Consider the following 17,671-nt stretch of genomic DNA (forward strand, 5'->3'; position numbering starts at 1 on the left):
CTCAAGCACCAGAGCAGCACAGGTTATTTTAACCCAGTGCTGGGTTATTTTCAGAGCTGCCCTTCTCTGCACGTGCTCAGGAATGGTTTCCAACTGCCAGGCACTTTCTGGGGTTGGGGAAACTGGGGAAAGGGGAGAAGAGGGACCATGTAAAGGAATTTCAGAGATTTAAAGTTAAACCAGCATCTGCAGCAAAGCTGCCTTTGACACACCTGTCTGGGATCCAGCTGGATCCTTTTGAGCACCTCTTGAGCAAAGGGCAGGAGAGGAAAGATTTCTGAAGCACACAGCTGAGGGCCCAATGATGGTGAAACAACATGCAAGAGAGGAAGAAGAGCCAAGAACTGGATGCTCCTAAAATGTCCAGGGTCATCAGCTGGTGGCCCCAGGCCCAGGAGGGAGCAATGGTTTTGTTCAACAGAGGCTGGAACAGCACCATGGGATGGGACATGCTCCTCATCCTCAGCATGGAGGGAACCCCAGCTCTGTTCTCAGCACATGCCATCCTGGAACAGCCAGGGAAGGGACACTTCTGGGGCCATCCTGTCCTGATCCAGATGCTGCAAGAAGCAGCTGCAGCATTTACCCAGCAGTGAGCCTGGATCCTCAGCAGTGTTGCAGTGGGGCTCTCTCAGCTCACAGCTGGGAGCAGCAGCTGCTCCATGGCAGAGCCCACAGCCCATTCCCCAAACCTGGGGTGCCATGGATGGGGTTCTGCCAGGGCAGCAGCACCGTGGCAATGGCATCCAGAGGGATCCAGCTCCATCCCCCAGCATAGCAGCAGGGCAGGAGAAGTCAGGATTTTAAATTTTTATTTTAAATGCCACAAGGTCTTGCCTTGTCCATGTAAGAAAGCTCAGCAGGGCCTCTACAGCCTTTTTCCCACACCCTGATCCCCAGCCTCCAGTCCCCACTGCCTTCCCTATCCCACCACACTTTCCTCTTGCCTCAGTGTCCCCCTCTGGCCCCTGACCCATGGAGGGGTGGGGAGGATGTGCCAGGAGTGTCTCTGGGGGTGGCAGGGCAGTCCCAAGGCCGCTGGGTGCAGCTGGCAGGGAGCAGAGCCCTGCCCCGTGACCTCCAGCTCCCATTGGGATTGAGAGGATCACACCATCCGCTGGGAAAAGTGAGTCAGGGCCTGAGCCTCTGCCAGCCCCTATTCCTGGCCTCCCACCCCAGCCACATCCCAGCCCCCTGGGCCAGCAGCAGGCTGGGAAGGAACAAGTGGGCTGGGAAGGATTATGGGGAGAGGAGCCCCTGCACAGAGAGCCACCCAATTCCCCAAAGCCCTCATCCAACAAGTCCCACCTGCCACAGCCACCTGCCCAGCATATAGGTCTCAATGCATTTTTATTAAATTCTTACAAAACAGAATACAAAATTCTGGCATCAACAATTGTTATAAAGGAAAACTTCAATTCAGCTGTATCAGATCACCTGGTACATACAGTAAAGTGCTTCTTTTTGTGTGTTTGTTTTTTTTTCCTTTTTTTGTTTTTGTTTTTTTGTCCTTTTTTTTTTTTTTTTAATATTTTATTTTATTTCCCAGCCAGCCCCTGAGCAGAGGCAGCTGTTGCACAAACCAACAGTGCGTTAACGTGACTCTTGTTGAACCAGCTTTGGCAGTCTTCATCAATTGTAAAGTGGAGAAAGTTTCTCCTGGTTTGATAAAAAAGAGTTAGCTTCACAGTAAACATTTCTAACCAGTTCTAAGTCGAGTTAGTTGGCTGGAGGAAGGGTGGGGGGGAAGGGGAGGAAGCAAAAACACTTAACATTTCCAGCTTAAAAAAAAAATATTTTTGAAGTTGGTTTCCAAGATAGATGCTCTATGGGGGGGAAAGTTTGGAAAGAGGAAGAGGAGGAGGAAGGGTGCTGGCGAGAGGGGGTCGCTGGTGCTGGACCACGGGAGCATCTGTCTGGAAACCGCCCCGGGAGAGGCGCTGGCAGCGGGGAGGGGACGTCTGGCCCTGGCACAAGGGCGTCCCCAGCCATGCCTGCCCTGCCAGGGCACCTGTGGGTGCCCAGCACTGCCACCAGCCAGGCTGGAGGTTTTCCAGTCCATAGAGGCATTTAAAGATTCTCTACCAATGCACAGACCTGGCCTTGGGGCACCCCCCAGTACCACGCCAGGAGCGCCGGGTCCACACCAAACCCTACCCAAAATGCAAAGCCGAGCCCAGGCTGAGCTCGGATGCTCCCAGCACGTCCTCCAAGTCCCACAAACTCCCACAGCATCTTCTGGCTGCACATCCCCGGCCGAGGACACCCACGGGACACAGGCAGGGTCACCCAGGCCTTCCCCAGAGTGTGTGGTGTACTTTATATTTAGAGATATAAAAGAGATCGCTCTTATGCGTGGGGGAAAAGGGGAAACTCAGTTTGCCAACAAAAGCAGCATGGGGGACAGATAAATTTTGGAGACATCCCCCTGCCATCCCCTTCCCATGATTTTTTTGTTTTTTAAAAAAAGGCTGCAGCGTGCAGCATCAACGATAGCTTCACAATACCAGCTCAAGGCATCGCGTACTGTACATCATTCAAGTATTTCTTAATATAAGACAACAAGGAATTATCTACAACTGATAAAACAAAATAAGCTATAAAAAGTAACAACGTACAATCAAGATGGATTTTTTTTTTCTTCCTGTTAAAGGAGGCCTCTCCAGGGTGTCCTGGTGCCTGCGGGGAGGGTCTCCCCTCACCACTGCCTTGCTCCTCCCCACCCAGCACAGTGGGACTGGGGACACACAGGGGAGAGGGAGATCACAAGTGCGAGGCAGTTTTGGGGGTGGGATGGGGATGGAGTCACCCTCCCCAGCCCCCTGGGTCAGCAGAAAGGCTGGGAAGGGTGAGAGAAGATGGCCCCTGCCCTAAACTCCATCAACACCCGAGATCATCATCTCCCAAGATAACACACACACCTCCCTGAAACAAAAAACAACATATATTGCATAGTATTGCTGTCAGCAGTCTTAAAATAAAAGGGAGAACTTTCTTTTCTTTTTTTTTTTCCAGAGACAGCAACTGTCTTCAGCTGAAGACCCAGGGAAGTCTGTTCCCCAGCTCAGAGCTCCCAAGCCCTCACCTGTGCACACGATGGGCCGAGGCTGCTTTTGCAAAATATAAAGCTCAAAGCACTGAGTCAGAAAGGACAGGAGGAGGCTGTGAAGGGGGCACTGCCCTCCCAGCGGGGTGGGGGCTGGCAGCAGGCACAGCTTGGTGGCACAACCCCAAGCAGTGCCTGTGGCAGGGAGCAGGGGGTGCCAGGGGGATCTGGAGGCTGGTCTGGCCCTGAGCGCCCCTGGACAGACCCAGAAACCAACCAAGGGCCTCGCCCCAACTCAGCATCCCGAGTCCTTCCCCCCCTGAAGCAAACTCCAAGGAAAGGACAACACCATGCATGGCTGAACACACGTGAGCAGGGATGCACGTGCATGACCACCCACACCGGCTCTCCCTGCTGAACACCCTGCTGCTCTGACCCCAAACCTTCCAGCCCCACATCCCGAGCTGTCCCCAGGCTGCTCCCCCATGCCCTGGCCTTTGGGTGCTGCCACCAGCCTGACTGCTCACCCACTGGCACCCCTGGGGCATTGGGCACCCTCTGTGCCCCCTGAGCCTCCTGCCACGGCAGCCTCGGGGCCAGCCTGAAGCCACGGCAGGTCTCACTGTCCTGCAGCAGGTCCTGATGCTCTGTAAGGGGGTCCTTGCTTTCCACAGAGCACACAATTCCCAGAGGGTGTTTCTGGCTGCTCTGGCCACCCTGAACACCTCATCCCCCATGCACCTCCCCCAGGGGCACAGCCACCAGCCCTTCCAAAACCCGGGGTGCAACACCTGACCTGGCACAAGAGCACCCATGCATCCCCAGGGAGCCGCCAGCCGGAGCGTGGGAGGAAAGGAAGACATCTCTCTGTGCCCTGTAGAGAAGCACAGCTGGCAGTTTAAAACCAACAGTAATTAAAAAGGAAAGGGGAAAAAAAAAAGGCAAAAAGAAAAGAGGTGAATAGCTTATTCTGGAAGCAGGATGCCGAGGAGAGAAGGTGGGATGGGCGCTGCTCCCTTGCTGGCACCGTCTCTCCCCAGCCCGAGCTGTTCCCTGCACTGTGTCCCCCTGGAGCTGAGCTGGGGACACCCCCAAGAACAGGACACAGGGGCTCCCCACACCTCCCACAGCTGGGAGGTGCCTCCCAGACCCCTAGCAAGGGGTTTTTGTGGGATCTACCCCAACAAGGAGAGAAACCTGCAGCTCCGAGGGGAGGGACGAGGTTAAAACACAACTCCCGTTGTTGAAAATGCGACCGAGGGTCTTTTGTTCACAGTATGAAATGAGCTGAAATCGTCAAAGCAGCCGCGGATACAAAGAGTCCTTTGGTGTCAGGGAGGGGGAAAATGTCAGAGGAGAAACCAAGAGCTGGGAAACAAAAGTCCGTGTGTCTGTCAGATGTCCTTGAGTGTGCCCTGGGTGAAGCAACCTCACACTTGATTTTATACCTTTAAAAAAAAAAAGATCTTAAACCCTCCCACCCCCAGACCTACAAGATCAGCAAAACCTTGGAAACCAGCCACAGGGACGAGTCCTGATCTTGTCACTAGCCAGAAACGGTGGGGTCAGGGAGGGAAAGGGGAAGAAAGAAAGGAGGAGAAGGGGAGACATGGGGTACAGCAGGTGTGAGGGGCACCACTCAGGCTTGGTCGGCCACCAGGACCAGCGGGGCCACCAGGTGCTGCCCAGAGGCCACTGCCTTGGCCAGGCTGCTCTTCTGCCGCCGCTTGGCCAGCTTGGACTCAGAGGGGGGGGAGAGCTGCATGGCCCGTGAGGTAGCTTTGATGATGATGGGTCGTGCTTCCTCCTCCGCCTCTTCCTCCTCGTCCTCGTCATGCCGTGTCAGCTGGCGGTTGACAGCGATGGCCTCAGCAGCAAAGGAGGTGAGCTCTTTGGCACTGCTGTTCCTGCAGGGGAGGCACGGGCTCAGCTGGGGTGTGGGGGGCTGGAGGGAGGTTGGGATCAAATATCCAGGTGTCCCTCCTCACATGCTGGCCATGCCAGACTGCTCAGACACCAAAAATCAAACCCAAAGTGGCAGGGCTGCCCAGACACAGAGTCGTGGCAGAGCCCCCAAAAAGCAGAAGGAACAGACAGTAGTGCTGAGGAGTGGAGTCAGGATTCAGGGGGCTGGAGCCCACTCACCTCTGCAGGATGATGGGGGTTGGCAGGGTATTGTCCGGGGCACACTGCAACAAAATGCAGCCAGTCAGAGCCAGGGTTGTGCAGACAGATGTTCCCCACCCCGGATTTTGGGAGCAGAGAGTGGGGAGGGGACATCAACACTCACCCCCTGCACCCAGGGGTGCTCCAGGACCTGGGCTGCGCTGAGCCGCTTCTTGGCATCTCTCACCAGCAGCTTGGAAATGAGGTCTTTGGCTCCAAAGGAGATGTGTGCCCAGTCCTTGTCAGGAAACTCGTACTTCCCCTCCTGGATGCTCTCAAAGAGCATGTTCTGAGCAAGGGGAGAAAGAACAAGGCCTCAGCCAGGAGCGCTGCAGCCAAACTGGGCGTGGGTTTGGGCGCTGCTGGGGTCCCCCACTCACCTGGCAGGTGTGGCACGCCTCACCCCGGTCCCAGCCACAGTCAGAGCCGCAGTGGCCCACAAAGGGGGGGTACCCACTGAGCATGATGTACAGGATGACACCCAGGCTCCACAGGTCACAGCGCTTGTCGTAGATTGAGGCTTCCTCGTTGAAGGCTTCCACCACCTCCGGGGCCATGTACTCGGCTGAGCCACACTGTGGGGACAGGCAGGGTGAGCCCCAGGGTGGGGACAGAGAGGGCAGGGGGTGAGCCCCGGGGGTGGGGACAGACAGGGCAGGGGGTGAGCCCCAAGGGTGGGGACAGACAGGGCAGGGGGGACTGGGAGGGTCCTGCCAGATCTCCGGGGCTGCACCTCTGAATGGAAGGTGCTCCCCAGGTTTGCTCCTGCCACATCGCCCTGCTGGGTTTCCCACCGCAGAGGATGCCACAGATCCGCCTCTCTGGGGTCACCCAACAGCAGCTGCCACCCCGAAGGAAAAAAAAAAAAAAAGCCTAAAGGGTGCAACCCCTACGGTGCAGCACAGCCGGACCCACAGGACCCACAGCATTGTCACCACCCAACCGGCTCGGCGGGACAGCCCCAGCGCCGGGGAGCGGCCACGGGACACGGTGGGACGAGCCTGCTGTGCCTGCTCCTGCTCCCCGGGCCGGCACGGGCGGAGCTGCCGCGCAGGATCCGGGGCGGGAGGAGTTAACCCTGTGCAGGGAGAGGCAGAGCCAGCGGCCCCATTCCCCTATCGCTCCAGGGACTCTGGGGCTTTCCAGCACATGACCCGCAGCCCACACAGGCCCCGTGACCAGGGCAGAAAAGAGCTGCAGCCAGCAGATAATCGCCCCGTAACGAGAGAGGCCTCCAGACGAGGGGCCGGCCCCAGCAGCTGATGCCACCGCAGGAAAACAACCCCCCAGCCCGATCCCGGCTGAGAATGGGGAAACTCGGGACACCCCAGGACCTCGGATCCGCCCCGGGAGGAGGCGGACGCGGAGGAAGGAGGGGGCCTGGGGTGTCCTGGCTGTTGTGCACCCAGCACGGGCTCGGCTCCGCCCTCCCCGGCACGTTCGCACCCCAGAATCGGGGGTGCAGGGCGATACCCCGCAGGGGGCACCTGCGGCTGGCGATAAGGGCAGCGCGGCTTTCTGCGGGAGATGGCATCTGCGCGACACGGGGACACCCGGCAGCTCTCGGGCTGCCCACCCCGCGCCGCACAGGCTCGGCCCCTCTCCCTCGCCCACGAGCCGGGGAACCGCGGCCCCCCAGCCCGGTGCTGACCCAGTTCTCCCGGCAGGCTCGGCGAGCGCTCGGGCTGTTGCTAAGGCTCACGGCAGCCCGGGCGCTGCGCCAGCCCCCGGCCCCCCCGCGTTATGTAACCGCATCTCGCCTGCCACGGCGGGGGGGGGGGACGGGGGACACGCTGCATCAGCGACAGCAGCGACGAGCAGGGGGGTGTCCGTGCATATAGCCCTGCTCCTGGAGGCTGCAGGGCAGCTGGGGGGTGCCCGGGGACCCCACAATGGAGGGGGGCTCGCACGCTTACCGGGGTGAGCAGCTCCGGAGTGGAGATGGGGGAGCAGTCGCCGTTCAGTTTGATGCCACTTCCCAGGTCAAAGTCGCAGATCTTCACTGGGGAGACCTGGGGAGAGAGGGGAAGGAGTGGTCGGTGACCCCCCTGGCATCCTGCAGGAACCACAGCCGGCAGCCCCCGGGGACCACAGCCGTGTTTTCAGGCCACAGCTGCTCAATGCCAGGTTGTGTCAAGCTTCACACCACGCTGTGCTGTGGCATATGGGGTGTGTGTGTGTCCCTGGCAGGACTTGGTGTGTGTATGGATGTGTCCCTGGCAGGACCTGGCATGTGTGTGTGTGTCCCTGGCAGGACCCTCCTGCACCCCCCACCTGAGGAATCACCCCACTGTGCCCACCCCCCCCAGGCAGCACACCCTGCACCCACCCTGGCTGCTCCCCGCTCACCTGGTCTGGGCTCTCACACAGGATATTTTCTGGTTTCAGATCCCTGTGTGCAATCCCTGGGGGCAAAAGAGCCAATGAGGGTAAAAATCCCCCTCCTACAAGAACTGCTATAGTGTAAAGTCTGGGGGTGGCACAAGGACCCCTCCCTCCCCACCCCAAATCACTGCCTGTGCCCTGGCAAAAGGCAAAATTTGCTGCTGGCCCCAAATCCCAACCAAACTGGAGGAACAGGATCTGCACCACAAAAAGCCTTGTGATGCAGCTGGGCCTGACCCTGCGTGCTGGGACGGGCACTGTCCCCTGGGCAGGAGGATGAGGGGAGGCAGTGACACCCCCGGGAGGGCCCAGCACACCCCAGGGTGTCCTTGGTGGCACCTGGGGCGTCCCAGCTCACCTTTGTTGTGCAGAAAGTGCAGGGCGCTGGCGATATCCTGCACCACCACGCTGGCCTCCAGCTCGTTGAAGTGGCGTCTCCGGTGGATGTGGGTCAGGATGGAGCCTGTGGCCAGGTGAGAGCAGAGCTGGGGTTCGTGGGGGTCCTGCTGCCCCAGTTCCCCCCACCCTGGGGCTGCACTCACCTCCCCTCATCTTCTCAAACACCAGGTAAAACCTCTCCTCCTCCTCGAAGAACTCAATCAGCTCCAGCACATTTCTGCAGGGACCATGGCATCAGTCCAGCATCCCCCCAAACACCTCCTGGGGTCCCCCCCCAGCCCCATCCAGCACAGGACCCCGGGAGGGATGTGGGATGGGAAAACTGGGCTTGCAGTGATTGAAACCACACGGCCAGGGCCCCCCTGGCCGAATTCCAGGAGGGAGAGGGGCTTGCAGCGCCCGGCTCGCTCCTCCCTAATTGCTCCCAGCCCCTCCTGGCCCGCCCCACACACAGCAGGGGCTCGGCTCGGCTCCAACTTGGCCACCGAGGCCCTGCCGTCATGGCAAACCACCGAATGTCCCCTGGGGATGCTCCACCGGCCAGCAGGGTCAGGGGCAGGGAGCGTGGGGCAGAGGGCGGGCTGGCTGTGACCCAATCATCAGCTCCCAGCCCACTCCCGGTGCCCACCGTGGGGGATGCCCCCCGTACCTGTGTCCCTGGCACTGATAGAGCATCTCCACCTCCCGGAAAACCCTGCTCCGGATGTGTCCCAGGCGCTTTTCGATGATCTGGAAGGCAAAGAGGGGAGGCTGAGCGCTGCCAGGGAGGGGCCGGGGCACCGCTGCCCCTCGGGCGCGGGGAGCCGCGGGGCCGGGCGGGGCTCCGGAGCAGAACAGGCTGTTCCCGGCGCCGGTGCCAAGCGGCAGCGGCCGTGCCAAGCCGCTCCCTCCGGGGCCGGGGCCAGCAGAGCTCCATGTGACGCTGGAGCAGCGAAGGGCCCTATGCCCCACTGGGTGCTGGCACGGCGGGGCTCGCTGCCCGTGCCAAGGGCGGACAGGGGGACACCCCGCACGGTGGGGAGGGCAGATGGATGGGTGCTGTCATTGCCCTTTGGGGCACACAGAGCACTCCAGCAGCACAGCCCTCCCTGCTGCCTCGGCTTCTCCTCTGGGGCACCCAAAGGCCCCCACGGAGCGATGGGGGAGGCAAAGCTCCCCTGGCATTTGGCTGCTTTTTGACACAGGGCCCATCCCAGAGCCCCTCTGCCATGGCTCAGAATCTGCAGGGGTGCAGGGCCACGGGACCACCATGCTGACCCCAAAAGCTCGTGCCAACCTCCTCCAGCACCCGCATGAGAGAAACCTTCCTAGAGTGAACAGGAGACCACCATCCTACCAGCACCACCCTGCCCCAAGTCCCCAGACACATCCCAAGTGTTCATTTAGTCTCTGGCCTGCCCTCATTGACAGAGAGAGGAGTGTGGCTGAAGGAGGTCACCGAGGAGCCCGAGCTGGGTGGTGGCAGAGGTCGATGTGCCACCACCACAGCCCAGCACTGCTGCATCCCCACCCCTCTCCCTTCCCTCCAGCCCATAGAACTGCAGTCCTGGGCCAGCACAGGATGGTCCTGGGAGCTGGGAGAGCCCCAGGAGTGGAGGACAGGATGGAAACTGAGGTAGAGGGTGGGAGGAGGGCAGCTTTACCTTCACCGCATACTCCTTGTTGGTGATGAGGTTCACGCAGGACTGGACTCTGGCGTGGGCCCCTTCTCCCAGCACCTCCTCCTGCAGCTGGTAAACATCTGCCAGGGGAGAGGTCACCTGAGCTGCTGGCCCCACTGCACACAGCCTGGGGACACCAGGAGGGCCCAGCCTTGCCCCAGGCCAAGGGCAGCCCCTGGGGTCCCTGAGCAGCCCCACTCACCTTCGAACCTGCCCGAGAAGCTGTCGGTGGCTCTGCAGCGCTTCTTCTTCTTGTTCCTTTTCTTGGCATCAGGGATGTCAATGGGTTGACTTGAAGGCATGTCTGTGCCAGAGCAAAGCCAGCAGTGTCAGCCATCCCTGTCCACCCACACCTCCCCCAGCACCACCAGGGCTGCCCCCAAAGCCCTCAGGGCCCAGATCCCAGGGGCAGGATGGGAGAGGCCACGCAGGGAGGGAGCCCCTGGCGACTCACCGGGACGGGGCGGGCACTCGAAGTTGAAGACGGGCTCCAGGTGGTTGGACTGGTCGAACTCCAGGTCGAAAGGGTTTTGCCCCTGTGGGAGCCAAGAGCAGGAGTGAGGTGGCAGCTGCTGGATCAGCCACCACCAGCTGCCACCCTGAGCCCAGCATGCTCCAGCAGCTCCTGGGACACATTCTGCTCACTACCCCATGGTGCAGGTCACCAGCCAATGGTGGGACACGGCAGAGCTCCAGAGGATGAGGAGGAAGGCTTTGACCACATCTCCTGATGGGGATGGTGCTGCAGGGTCACTCCTCCAGCCAGCCCCAGGCCAGCACACGGGGGATGATGAGAGGGACCGCAGCCGCCCACACCAACCCAACCCCAAATCTCCACCCAAACCTGAACCACAGTGAGGTAGGAGGGGGAGGAAGAGAAGTCACAGGGCAAGACAGGCTCCAGAGCCACCCCTCCATGTCCTCCCAGCTCCCTGCAAGGTCACAGAGGCCAGAGCCTGCTCCATGGACATCGTGTCCACTGGGCTGCAGGACACCCCCGACCCGGCAGGATCAGGCCTCACTCCAAACCCTCCTGCACCCTGGGATCCATGGAGGGCATGGACCTGCTCCTTCCCCCATGCTGAACCCCAGTGGCACCCAAAGGGGACATGGGGACCCTCTGCTTCCTGATCCCCTGAGCCACCCGTGGGATGGGGCAGTGCTAGGGGCAAAAGGGCCCCCTCCTCCCCAGGATTATGAAATCTGTTTGGGTGGAGGTGGCAGCTCCAGCGGCGTTCCCAAACCCGCCCGGTGCCCGGGCCGGCTGCCAGCCCCAGCACGGCCAACCCCGGCCACCGGCAGAAACACCCAGAAGGCGCCTGTTTACTGCAGCCCTGGGGGGGCCGGGGGTCCCCAGGGGAACGGGGGGCAGGATCACCCCCCCCACCAACCACCACTTTGGATCTCCGGGACCAAAACTCTCCCGTGCTGCATTTTCCCAGCTCTCCTCCCCCTCAAAACCTGGATTTGGGGAGCGCAGCATCGCCCCGCAGCTGCTGCCCCCCCGGGACGAGCCCCGGCAGGATGGGGGGGTCGGGGCCTCCGGGAGAGGCACGGGGTGTACGGGAGGGCAGGGGAAGCACAGGGGGGCACTGGGGGGGCAGTAGGGGGCCAGGGGGCCCTGCCAGCTGCCGCAGCACTGCCACACAAAGGTCTGGGGGATGGGAGGCTGCGCACGGGCTCCATCAGCACAGCCGAGGTGCCCCCCCGCCTCCATCCCCAGCCACCGCGGGGGGACACAAACCCCGGCCAGAGGCCGCCCGAGCGGGAGCGGGGGTCACCACCAGGAGGGGGTTAGGGGGACCCTCCCGCACCCCGGAGCTGGAGAGAAACCGAACAAAGAACCCCGCAAGCCACAGCCAGGAGCGGCTCGGGAAGGGGGGAAGCGAAGGGAGCGGGGCCACAGGGACCCCCCGCACCCCCCGAGGTGACAGCGGCAGGTAGGACCGGGGGGGGGTGACGGGCCCGGGTTTGGGGTGCCCAGGGCATCCGGGGCGGGCGCGATCGAGCCTCGCACGGTCCAACCGGGCCGGGTCTGGGGAGCCCTGAAACCACCCCCACATCGCAGCCGGACCAGGACGAGGGGGTGCAGCTGGGCGGGGGGAAAGTGCAGCCAAGGCACCCACGGGGGATCCCCGCGGGAGCTGCAGCATCCCAGCGCCCACCCGAGGCATGGGGGGAGACACTGAGCCAACCCCCGGGAGCACCGCGACCTCCGGCACGGGGGGACAGGGGGGTCCCCCCGCACGGTTTGGGGGCAGCGCCCCCGGAGCTCCTCAGTTTGGGGGTTTCGGGGGTGGGGCAGGAAGCGGCCGGGCCCCCTCCGTTCCCGGGCAGGGGAGGCAGCGATGCGGGCGCAGCCCGGCCCTGCCGGCAGCCTGGCCCCGGAGCCCCCCAGAGCATCCCGGTAGGGGCGGGGAGCGGCCCCTTACCTTGAAGGAGCGGTGGAATCCCGGGATCTCTGATTTCTTCTGCACCATCTTGCTGCGGGGGGGGGGCGGGGGGCGGCGTTGCTGGGAGAAATGAGGGGGGGCGGCAAAATAAAAAAAAAAAAGGGGATGGGGGGAGGGAGGCGGAGGGACGGGCAGAGCCGGAGGGGAGTCCGGGGGTGGCCGAGACCTGCGGGGAGATGAGGGGGGGGGGGGGGGGGGTCAGGCGGTTGCGGCTCCCCCGATTCTGCCCGGTTCCGCCCCCGAGCCCCCCGGGCCGGCGCTCACCGGCGCGGCCCCGCAGAGCCGCCGCTGCTGGTGGTACCGCAGCCCGCACCGCCGCCCGCTCCGCTCCGCGCCGCTCCGCCGCCGCCGGGGGGGGACGCGCCGCCCCCCGCCGCCTTTATAGGCACGGCCGCGGCCCCGCCCCGCCCCGCCCCCGGGCCGCCGACACCCCCCCGGCCGCCCCGGGACGGGGACACCCCGCCGGGGACACGAACGGCCACCCCCGGCACACAAACACCCCCGGCCAGGGTCACAGAACCCCCCCGACACTCCCCGGGGACACAAACACCCCTCCCGGGCACTCAGCCGGGACACAATCGTACCCCCCCCCCCCGGGGACACAGTGCCCCCCCACACCCGGGCACACAAACAAACAACCCCCCCCCGGGACACCCCAGAGCCCCGGGCACAGGGACAGCAACAGCGCCCCCGCCCCCCGGACACAAACACCCCCCCGGACACGCAAACAGCCCCCCCCGGACACCCCAATTCCTCCTGGAGACACAAAGACCCCCCCGGGCACTCACTGGGGAAACAGCCTCCCTAAGGGGGACACCCCAGACGCCCCCCGGGACCACCCACACCCCCTCTCGGGCACCCACCCGGGACCTCACCCCCCCGGATTCCATCTGGGGACACCGCACCCCCCTCGGGTACCCCCCTCGCTGCACCGGGGCAGCCTCTGTGCTGCTCCGGGGACCGGGACCCCCCCCGGCACCCTCCTGTGCTGTGGGGGAGGCTGGGGACACTCCTTGGAAGGGTCCCTGCACCCCCATACCTGGCACCCCCTGTGCTGCACCCCTTTGCCACCCCCCCTGTGCTGCCCCCAGCCACAGGGGCACCCCCAGTCCCCCCCAGATTGCACCCACTGAGGGTGCCGGGGTGGGGGAGGGCAACCCCCGCATCCTTCAGACCCCCCTGCACCATTTTAGGGGACAATGTCCCCCCTCAAGGCACCCCAATTCCCCCCTCCCCTTCAGAAACGCTTGGGCACAGGGATGGGGACAGGGACACCTCTTGGGGACCCCCCTGCACCGGGACAAGGACACTCCGGATCCGTGTTCAGGACCTGGTTGCAGGGGAGGGGGGGGCCCCTGAGCCCCCCAGCCCACTCAGGTCACGAGTGGGGCAGAGCTCAGCCCGGCCTGCACCGGCGGGGGGGGCAGAGCAGGGGTCACGTCCCTCTGTCCCCAGTGGCTGTGGGGAGCAGGACCCCCCTCCCGGCGCGGTGACCCCGTGGGAGCCCCTCCCCACGCGTGTGTGCGACTGTCCTGTCCCGTCCTGTCCCGTCCTGTCCCGTCCTGTCCCCCCCGCGCCGGGTGACGCCAGCGGGGGCTCGGAGCAGACGCGCTCGGTGCGCGCAGCGGCTGCGCCGGGGCCGACGGCTGCGGCACCGCGGTGACTTCACCGCCCGCCCCGCGCATTGGCTGCGCCCGCCGCCGCCACGGCATCCCCGGACCCCCTTGTCACAACCATCGGCACCCCCGGACTCCCGTGTGACAGCCACGGCAGCCCGGACCCCCCGTCACCGACACCGGCACCCCCAGACCCCTTTGTCACAACCATCGACAGCCCCGGACCCCCCCGTCACCGACACCTCCGGAGCCCCCTGTCTCTACCACGGCACCCCCGGAGCCCCCCGTCACCGCCACGGCACCCCGGACCCCCTTGTCACAACCATCGGCACCCCCGGACTCCCGTGTGACAGCCACGGCACCCCCAGAGCCCCCGGCACCGACACCGGCACCGCCGGAGCCCCCCGACACCGGCACCCCCGACCGCCCTGGCTCCATCACGGCAGCCCCGGATCCACCCCCGGCACTGTCACCGGCACCCCCCGGAGCCCCCTCAGCACTCTCGACACCCCTGGAACCCCCGGCGCCGCCATCGCCACCCCTGGACCCCCGCCATTATTGCCATCGGCACCTCCAGCCCCCCCTCGTCACTGCCACCGGCACCCCCGGCCCTCCCATCACCATCGGTACCCCCGGACCCGGCCCCCGGCCACTATCGGCACCTCCAGACCCCCCTCGCCACCATCATCGGCACTCCCGGATCCCCCCTCGCCGATATCGCCCCCCCTGGACGCCCCTCACTGTCACGGCACTCCCAGGCCCCCCCTCAGCCATTGGAACCCCTGGAACCCCCCCCTATTGGCACCCCCGGAACCCCCCCACGGCCATCGCTATGCTCAGACCCCCCCTCACTGCTATCAACACCCTTGGACCCTTCCCTCTCCATCGGCACCCCCGGACCCCCCCCTCACCGCCATCGGCACCCCCAGAGCCCCCTCAGCCATCGGCACCACCACCCCCCCATTGCCGCAGCCCCCGGCCCCGCTCTGCCCCCCCCCTCCTCTCCCCCGCTGCAGGGGCTGTTTGGGGGAATGTGCATCGCCCCAAATCCCGGTGCTGACCGACGTGGGGTCCCCAGGGTGGGCTCCTGGCCCCCCCCCTCCAAACCTGCCACATTCCTGCTTTTCCGGGCCCTCATGGCTCCTCCTGCGTCCCTCACACCGGCCTGGCCCTGCCCGGGCCTTTGTTTGTTGGTGCAGCTCATGAGGGCTCCCCCGTTAATCCGGTTTGGGGGGGTGAGTGGTGGTGCCCCCACTGCTGGGGGGTCCTCAGGGGGACAGGGACGGTCTCTTCCCCCGCTGGGGCTCCTGAGGAGCCACACATCCCCAGATCAGGCCCGCCACCACGTAGGTCATGGGAGTGACAGGGCAGCACAGCCGGGCCCACAGCCCTGGGGACACCAGGGGTGCCTGGCGTGGGGGGACACCCAGGGCCGGGCTGGGGGCTCACCCAACCCCGGGGGTTCCCTGGGGTGTGTAAGCTGGGGCAGTGGCAGCGTGTTCACCGTGTGTGCCACGTGTGCCACGTGCTGGCTGCGTGTCACGTTACTGGCATGTCCCCTGTGTGTCCCCTGTGTGTCCCCGCGTATCCCCTGTGTGTCCCCACATGTCACCGTGCCCTCTGTGCACGCCTGGTGTGTGCTCAGTGCCCACCCCACTCCCCGTGTGGCCCTGGCGTGACCTTGGCGTGTTTGCCCCCGTGCTGGTCACACACCCTCAGTGGGGAGGGTGTGTGACCCTCAAGGGGACCCTTAAACACTCAAGGGGAGGTTTCCAGCCCCGTGTGGCAACAGTTCTGGGCACAGGGACACCGGGACAGGCTCCTCTTCCCAAGGCTCCTCTTCCCAAGGCTCCCCTTCCCCGTGCTGGTCCCTGTGGAATTGGCTGCCAGGGAAAGTGCACAAAAGCACACACGTGTGTGCAAGGCCAGAGCATGGCCAGGGGGTGTTTGCATGAGCACACACACACACACCTACAGGTGACGAGGTGTAGTTTTGTGCCTGCATGTGTCCATCCCAGTGCACCACCCGTGTTTCCCCCACAGGACCAGGGCTCTCCCTCTCCTGCTGGGCACAGGGTGCAGCCAAAATCCCCAAAATACCCTCCTGGGCCCAGCCTGCCCCCAGGTCCCTGTACTGGTGGCTCCTGCTGTGGGACACACGTGCCTGTGGACCATGGAAAGGGCCAGCACTGGCAGCTCACAGAGCACAACTCAGGCCTTCCTAATGTTTTTTTCAGGGAAACACAAATTTCGATACATCTGAGCCCCCTCTCTGCTCCTGATCACATCCAGTGCCCCAGGGGTGCCAAGAGCAGCGAATTCCCCATGTCCCAGTTCTGCCCAGGATCATGGTGAGCCCCCTGCTGTGTCCCCACGGTGTCACCTGTCCCCGCACCAGGACCCACCATCTTGTGGGGTCTCCAGGAGCTGTTGGAGCCCCACGCTCCAGACGGGCCGAGGGAAAACAGGAAAGTGAGCGGGGCTGTGCCGGAAGGCGGCTATTGTTGGCCAGGAGCAGAGGGAGCGGCAGGGGCCGGAGGCATCGCGGCCACCCTGTCACCCGCTGTGCCCTGAGCCACTCAGGGGTGGCTGCCCACCCCCCTGGATGTGCCCCAGTGTGGGCAGGCGCTGCTCGGGGCTGTGCAGGGCTTCCCCTCCCACCCCACTGCTCTGCCTTGGAAGGAAAATAAATAAAACTCTTTTTTTTTTTTTTTTTTTTTTTTTTTTTTCCGTGTGTGTTACTTCCCCGGCCCAAGGAGGGCCCAGCTTCCCGGCCCTGGAAGCAGGAGGATTTGGAAGCCTGGCTGTGAGTCAAATGAAAAAATCCTGCAAAAAACCTGGAATTTCCTGCTGGGCAGAAATCGGAGGTTTGACACTCCTGGCGCTGGGGTGGGACAGGAGGGATGGGAGGGACACGGGGACAGGAGGGACACAGGGGACAGCCCTCCCCCATGCCCAGGGCACACACGGGCTCATGGCCGGGCTGGTTCCTGTGCTGGTGGATCCTCGATTTCCCCCTCACCTTGAAGCCACTGGGAAGTTTTGGCAGCTCCTGCCAGGCCTCCAGTGCACCCCAAGTCCCCCCCTGGCACCCCGGGGCTCTCCCAGGGACCCGGCCCTGGTCCCTCAGTCCCCATCTGCTGCAGGGACAGGGCTGGGGTGAGCCCTGCTTGGCTTTACCCCCCCATTTCAGGGCTGCCCCCTGCCCAGGAGCCCCCAGCAGAGCTGCCCAGAGTGTCCCAGGGGACAGCAGGGGGACAGGCAGAGTGAGAGGGGTCACCAGCAGGGGGATGGTGGTGGTGTTCCTCAGTTTCCCCAGCTGGAAGAGGTGCCATAAGGGGAGAGAGTAGCTGGAGCCCAGCATGGAAGCTGCAGGGGAGTGTGTTCTGAGGGAAGGTACAAACACACCTGGGGTGGTTTCACCCCCAAAAAGTCCTACAAGGGAGGTGCCAGCTCAGTGGGAACATCCTCCCTCCCCCAGCCCCCAGTCCCTGACACCCCACACCAGCCAAAACCCAGGGGACAAGGACATGGAGATGGTGGGATTGGGATGGGGCTTGGCCCAGGGATCTACTGGGAAGATGGATCAAATCCTCCAGGAGGGAAATCTCAAATCTCTGCAGCCCCCAAAAGAAGGAGCAGGAGCTGCAGGAGCTTTTGGGGTTGGTGGGAGAAGGGCAGGGACAGGGCTCCTGCTGTGCCACAGTGGGAGTCCTGTCTTAGCGGAGAGCAGCAAATGGGAAAAGCATTTCCAGGAGGACTTCAAACACCCCGGGCTCTTTTCACCTTCCTCCACCCTCCCAATTCCCTGGGAAGGGGGAAGTCTGCAGCAGCAGCCCTGACCCCCTGCAGCTGGGTCACTCTGGGGAAGCCCAGGGACGTGGCAGGAAGAGGTGCAGGCTGGCACGTTGCACATTTTCTTAGAAGGAGCAGAAAAACTCCCAA

The 17,671-nt window shown here is 63.6% G+C and overlaps 1 protein-coding gene across 1 annotated transcript; it reads right to left on the reverse strand.

The window, feature by feature from the left end:
• Nucleotides 1-1,333: 1,333 nt before the first annotated feature.
• On the reverse strand, nucleotides 1,334-12,452 carry MKNK2 (MAPK interacting serine/threonine kinase 2). The gene is made up of 14 exons (XM_036399345.2): nucleotides 12,375-12,452; nucleotides 12,090-12,276; nucleotides 10,112-10,193; nucleotides 9,860-9,961; nucleotides 9,640-9,737; nucleotides 8,646-8,725; nucleotides 8,140-8,213; nucleotides 7,956-8,060; nucleotides 7,562-7,617; nucleotides 7,129-7,224; nucleotides 5,593-5,787; nucleotides 5,337-5,501; nucleotides 5,192-5,235; nucleotides 1,334-4,953 (listed from the first exon to the last, which is right to left on the reverse strand). Exons 2-14 carry the CDS (start codon nucleotides 12,135-12,137, stop codon nucleotides 4,686-4,688), a joined length of 1,413 nt encoding a protein of 470 aa, XP_036255238.1. The 5' UTR covers nucleotides 12,138-12,276; nucleotides 12,375-12,452; the 3' UTR covers nucleotides 1,334-4,685.
• Nucleotides 12,453-17,671: the final 5,219 nt, after the last annotated feature.

Source organism: Molothrus ater, chromosome 26 (genome assembly GCF_012460135.2).
Source record: "Molothrus ater isolate BHLD 08-10-18 breed brown headed cowbird chromosome 26, BPBGC_Mater_1.1, whole genome shotgun sequence".
Taxonomy (NCBI): Eukaryota; Metazoa; Chordata; class Aves; order Passeriformes; family Icteridae; genus Molothrus; species Molothrus ater.

Coding starts and splice junctions, on each gene's coding strand:
- MKNK2 (XM_036399345.2), bottom strand. CDS start 12,137: ATGGTGCAGAAGAAATCAGAGATCCCGGGATTCCACCGCTCCTTCAAG. Junction 10,194..12,089: donor GATTCCACCGCTCCTTCAAG/GTAAGGGGCCGC, acceptor TGGCTCCCACAG/GGGCAAAACCCTTTCGACCT. Junction 7,618..7,955: donor GCACTTTCTGCACAACAAAG/GTGAGCTGGGAC, acceptor TTTTGCCCCCAG/GGATTGCACACAGGGATCTG.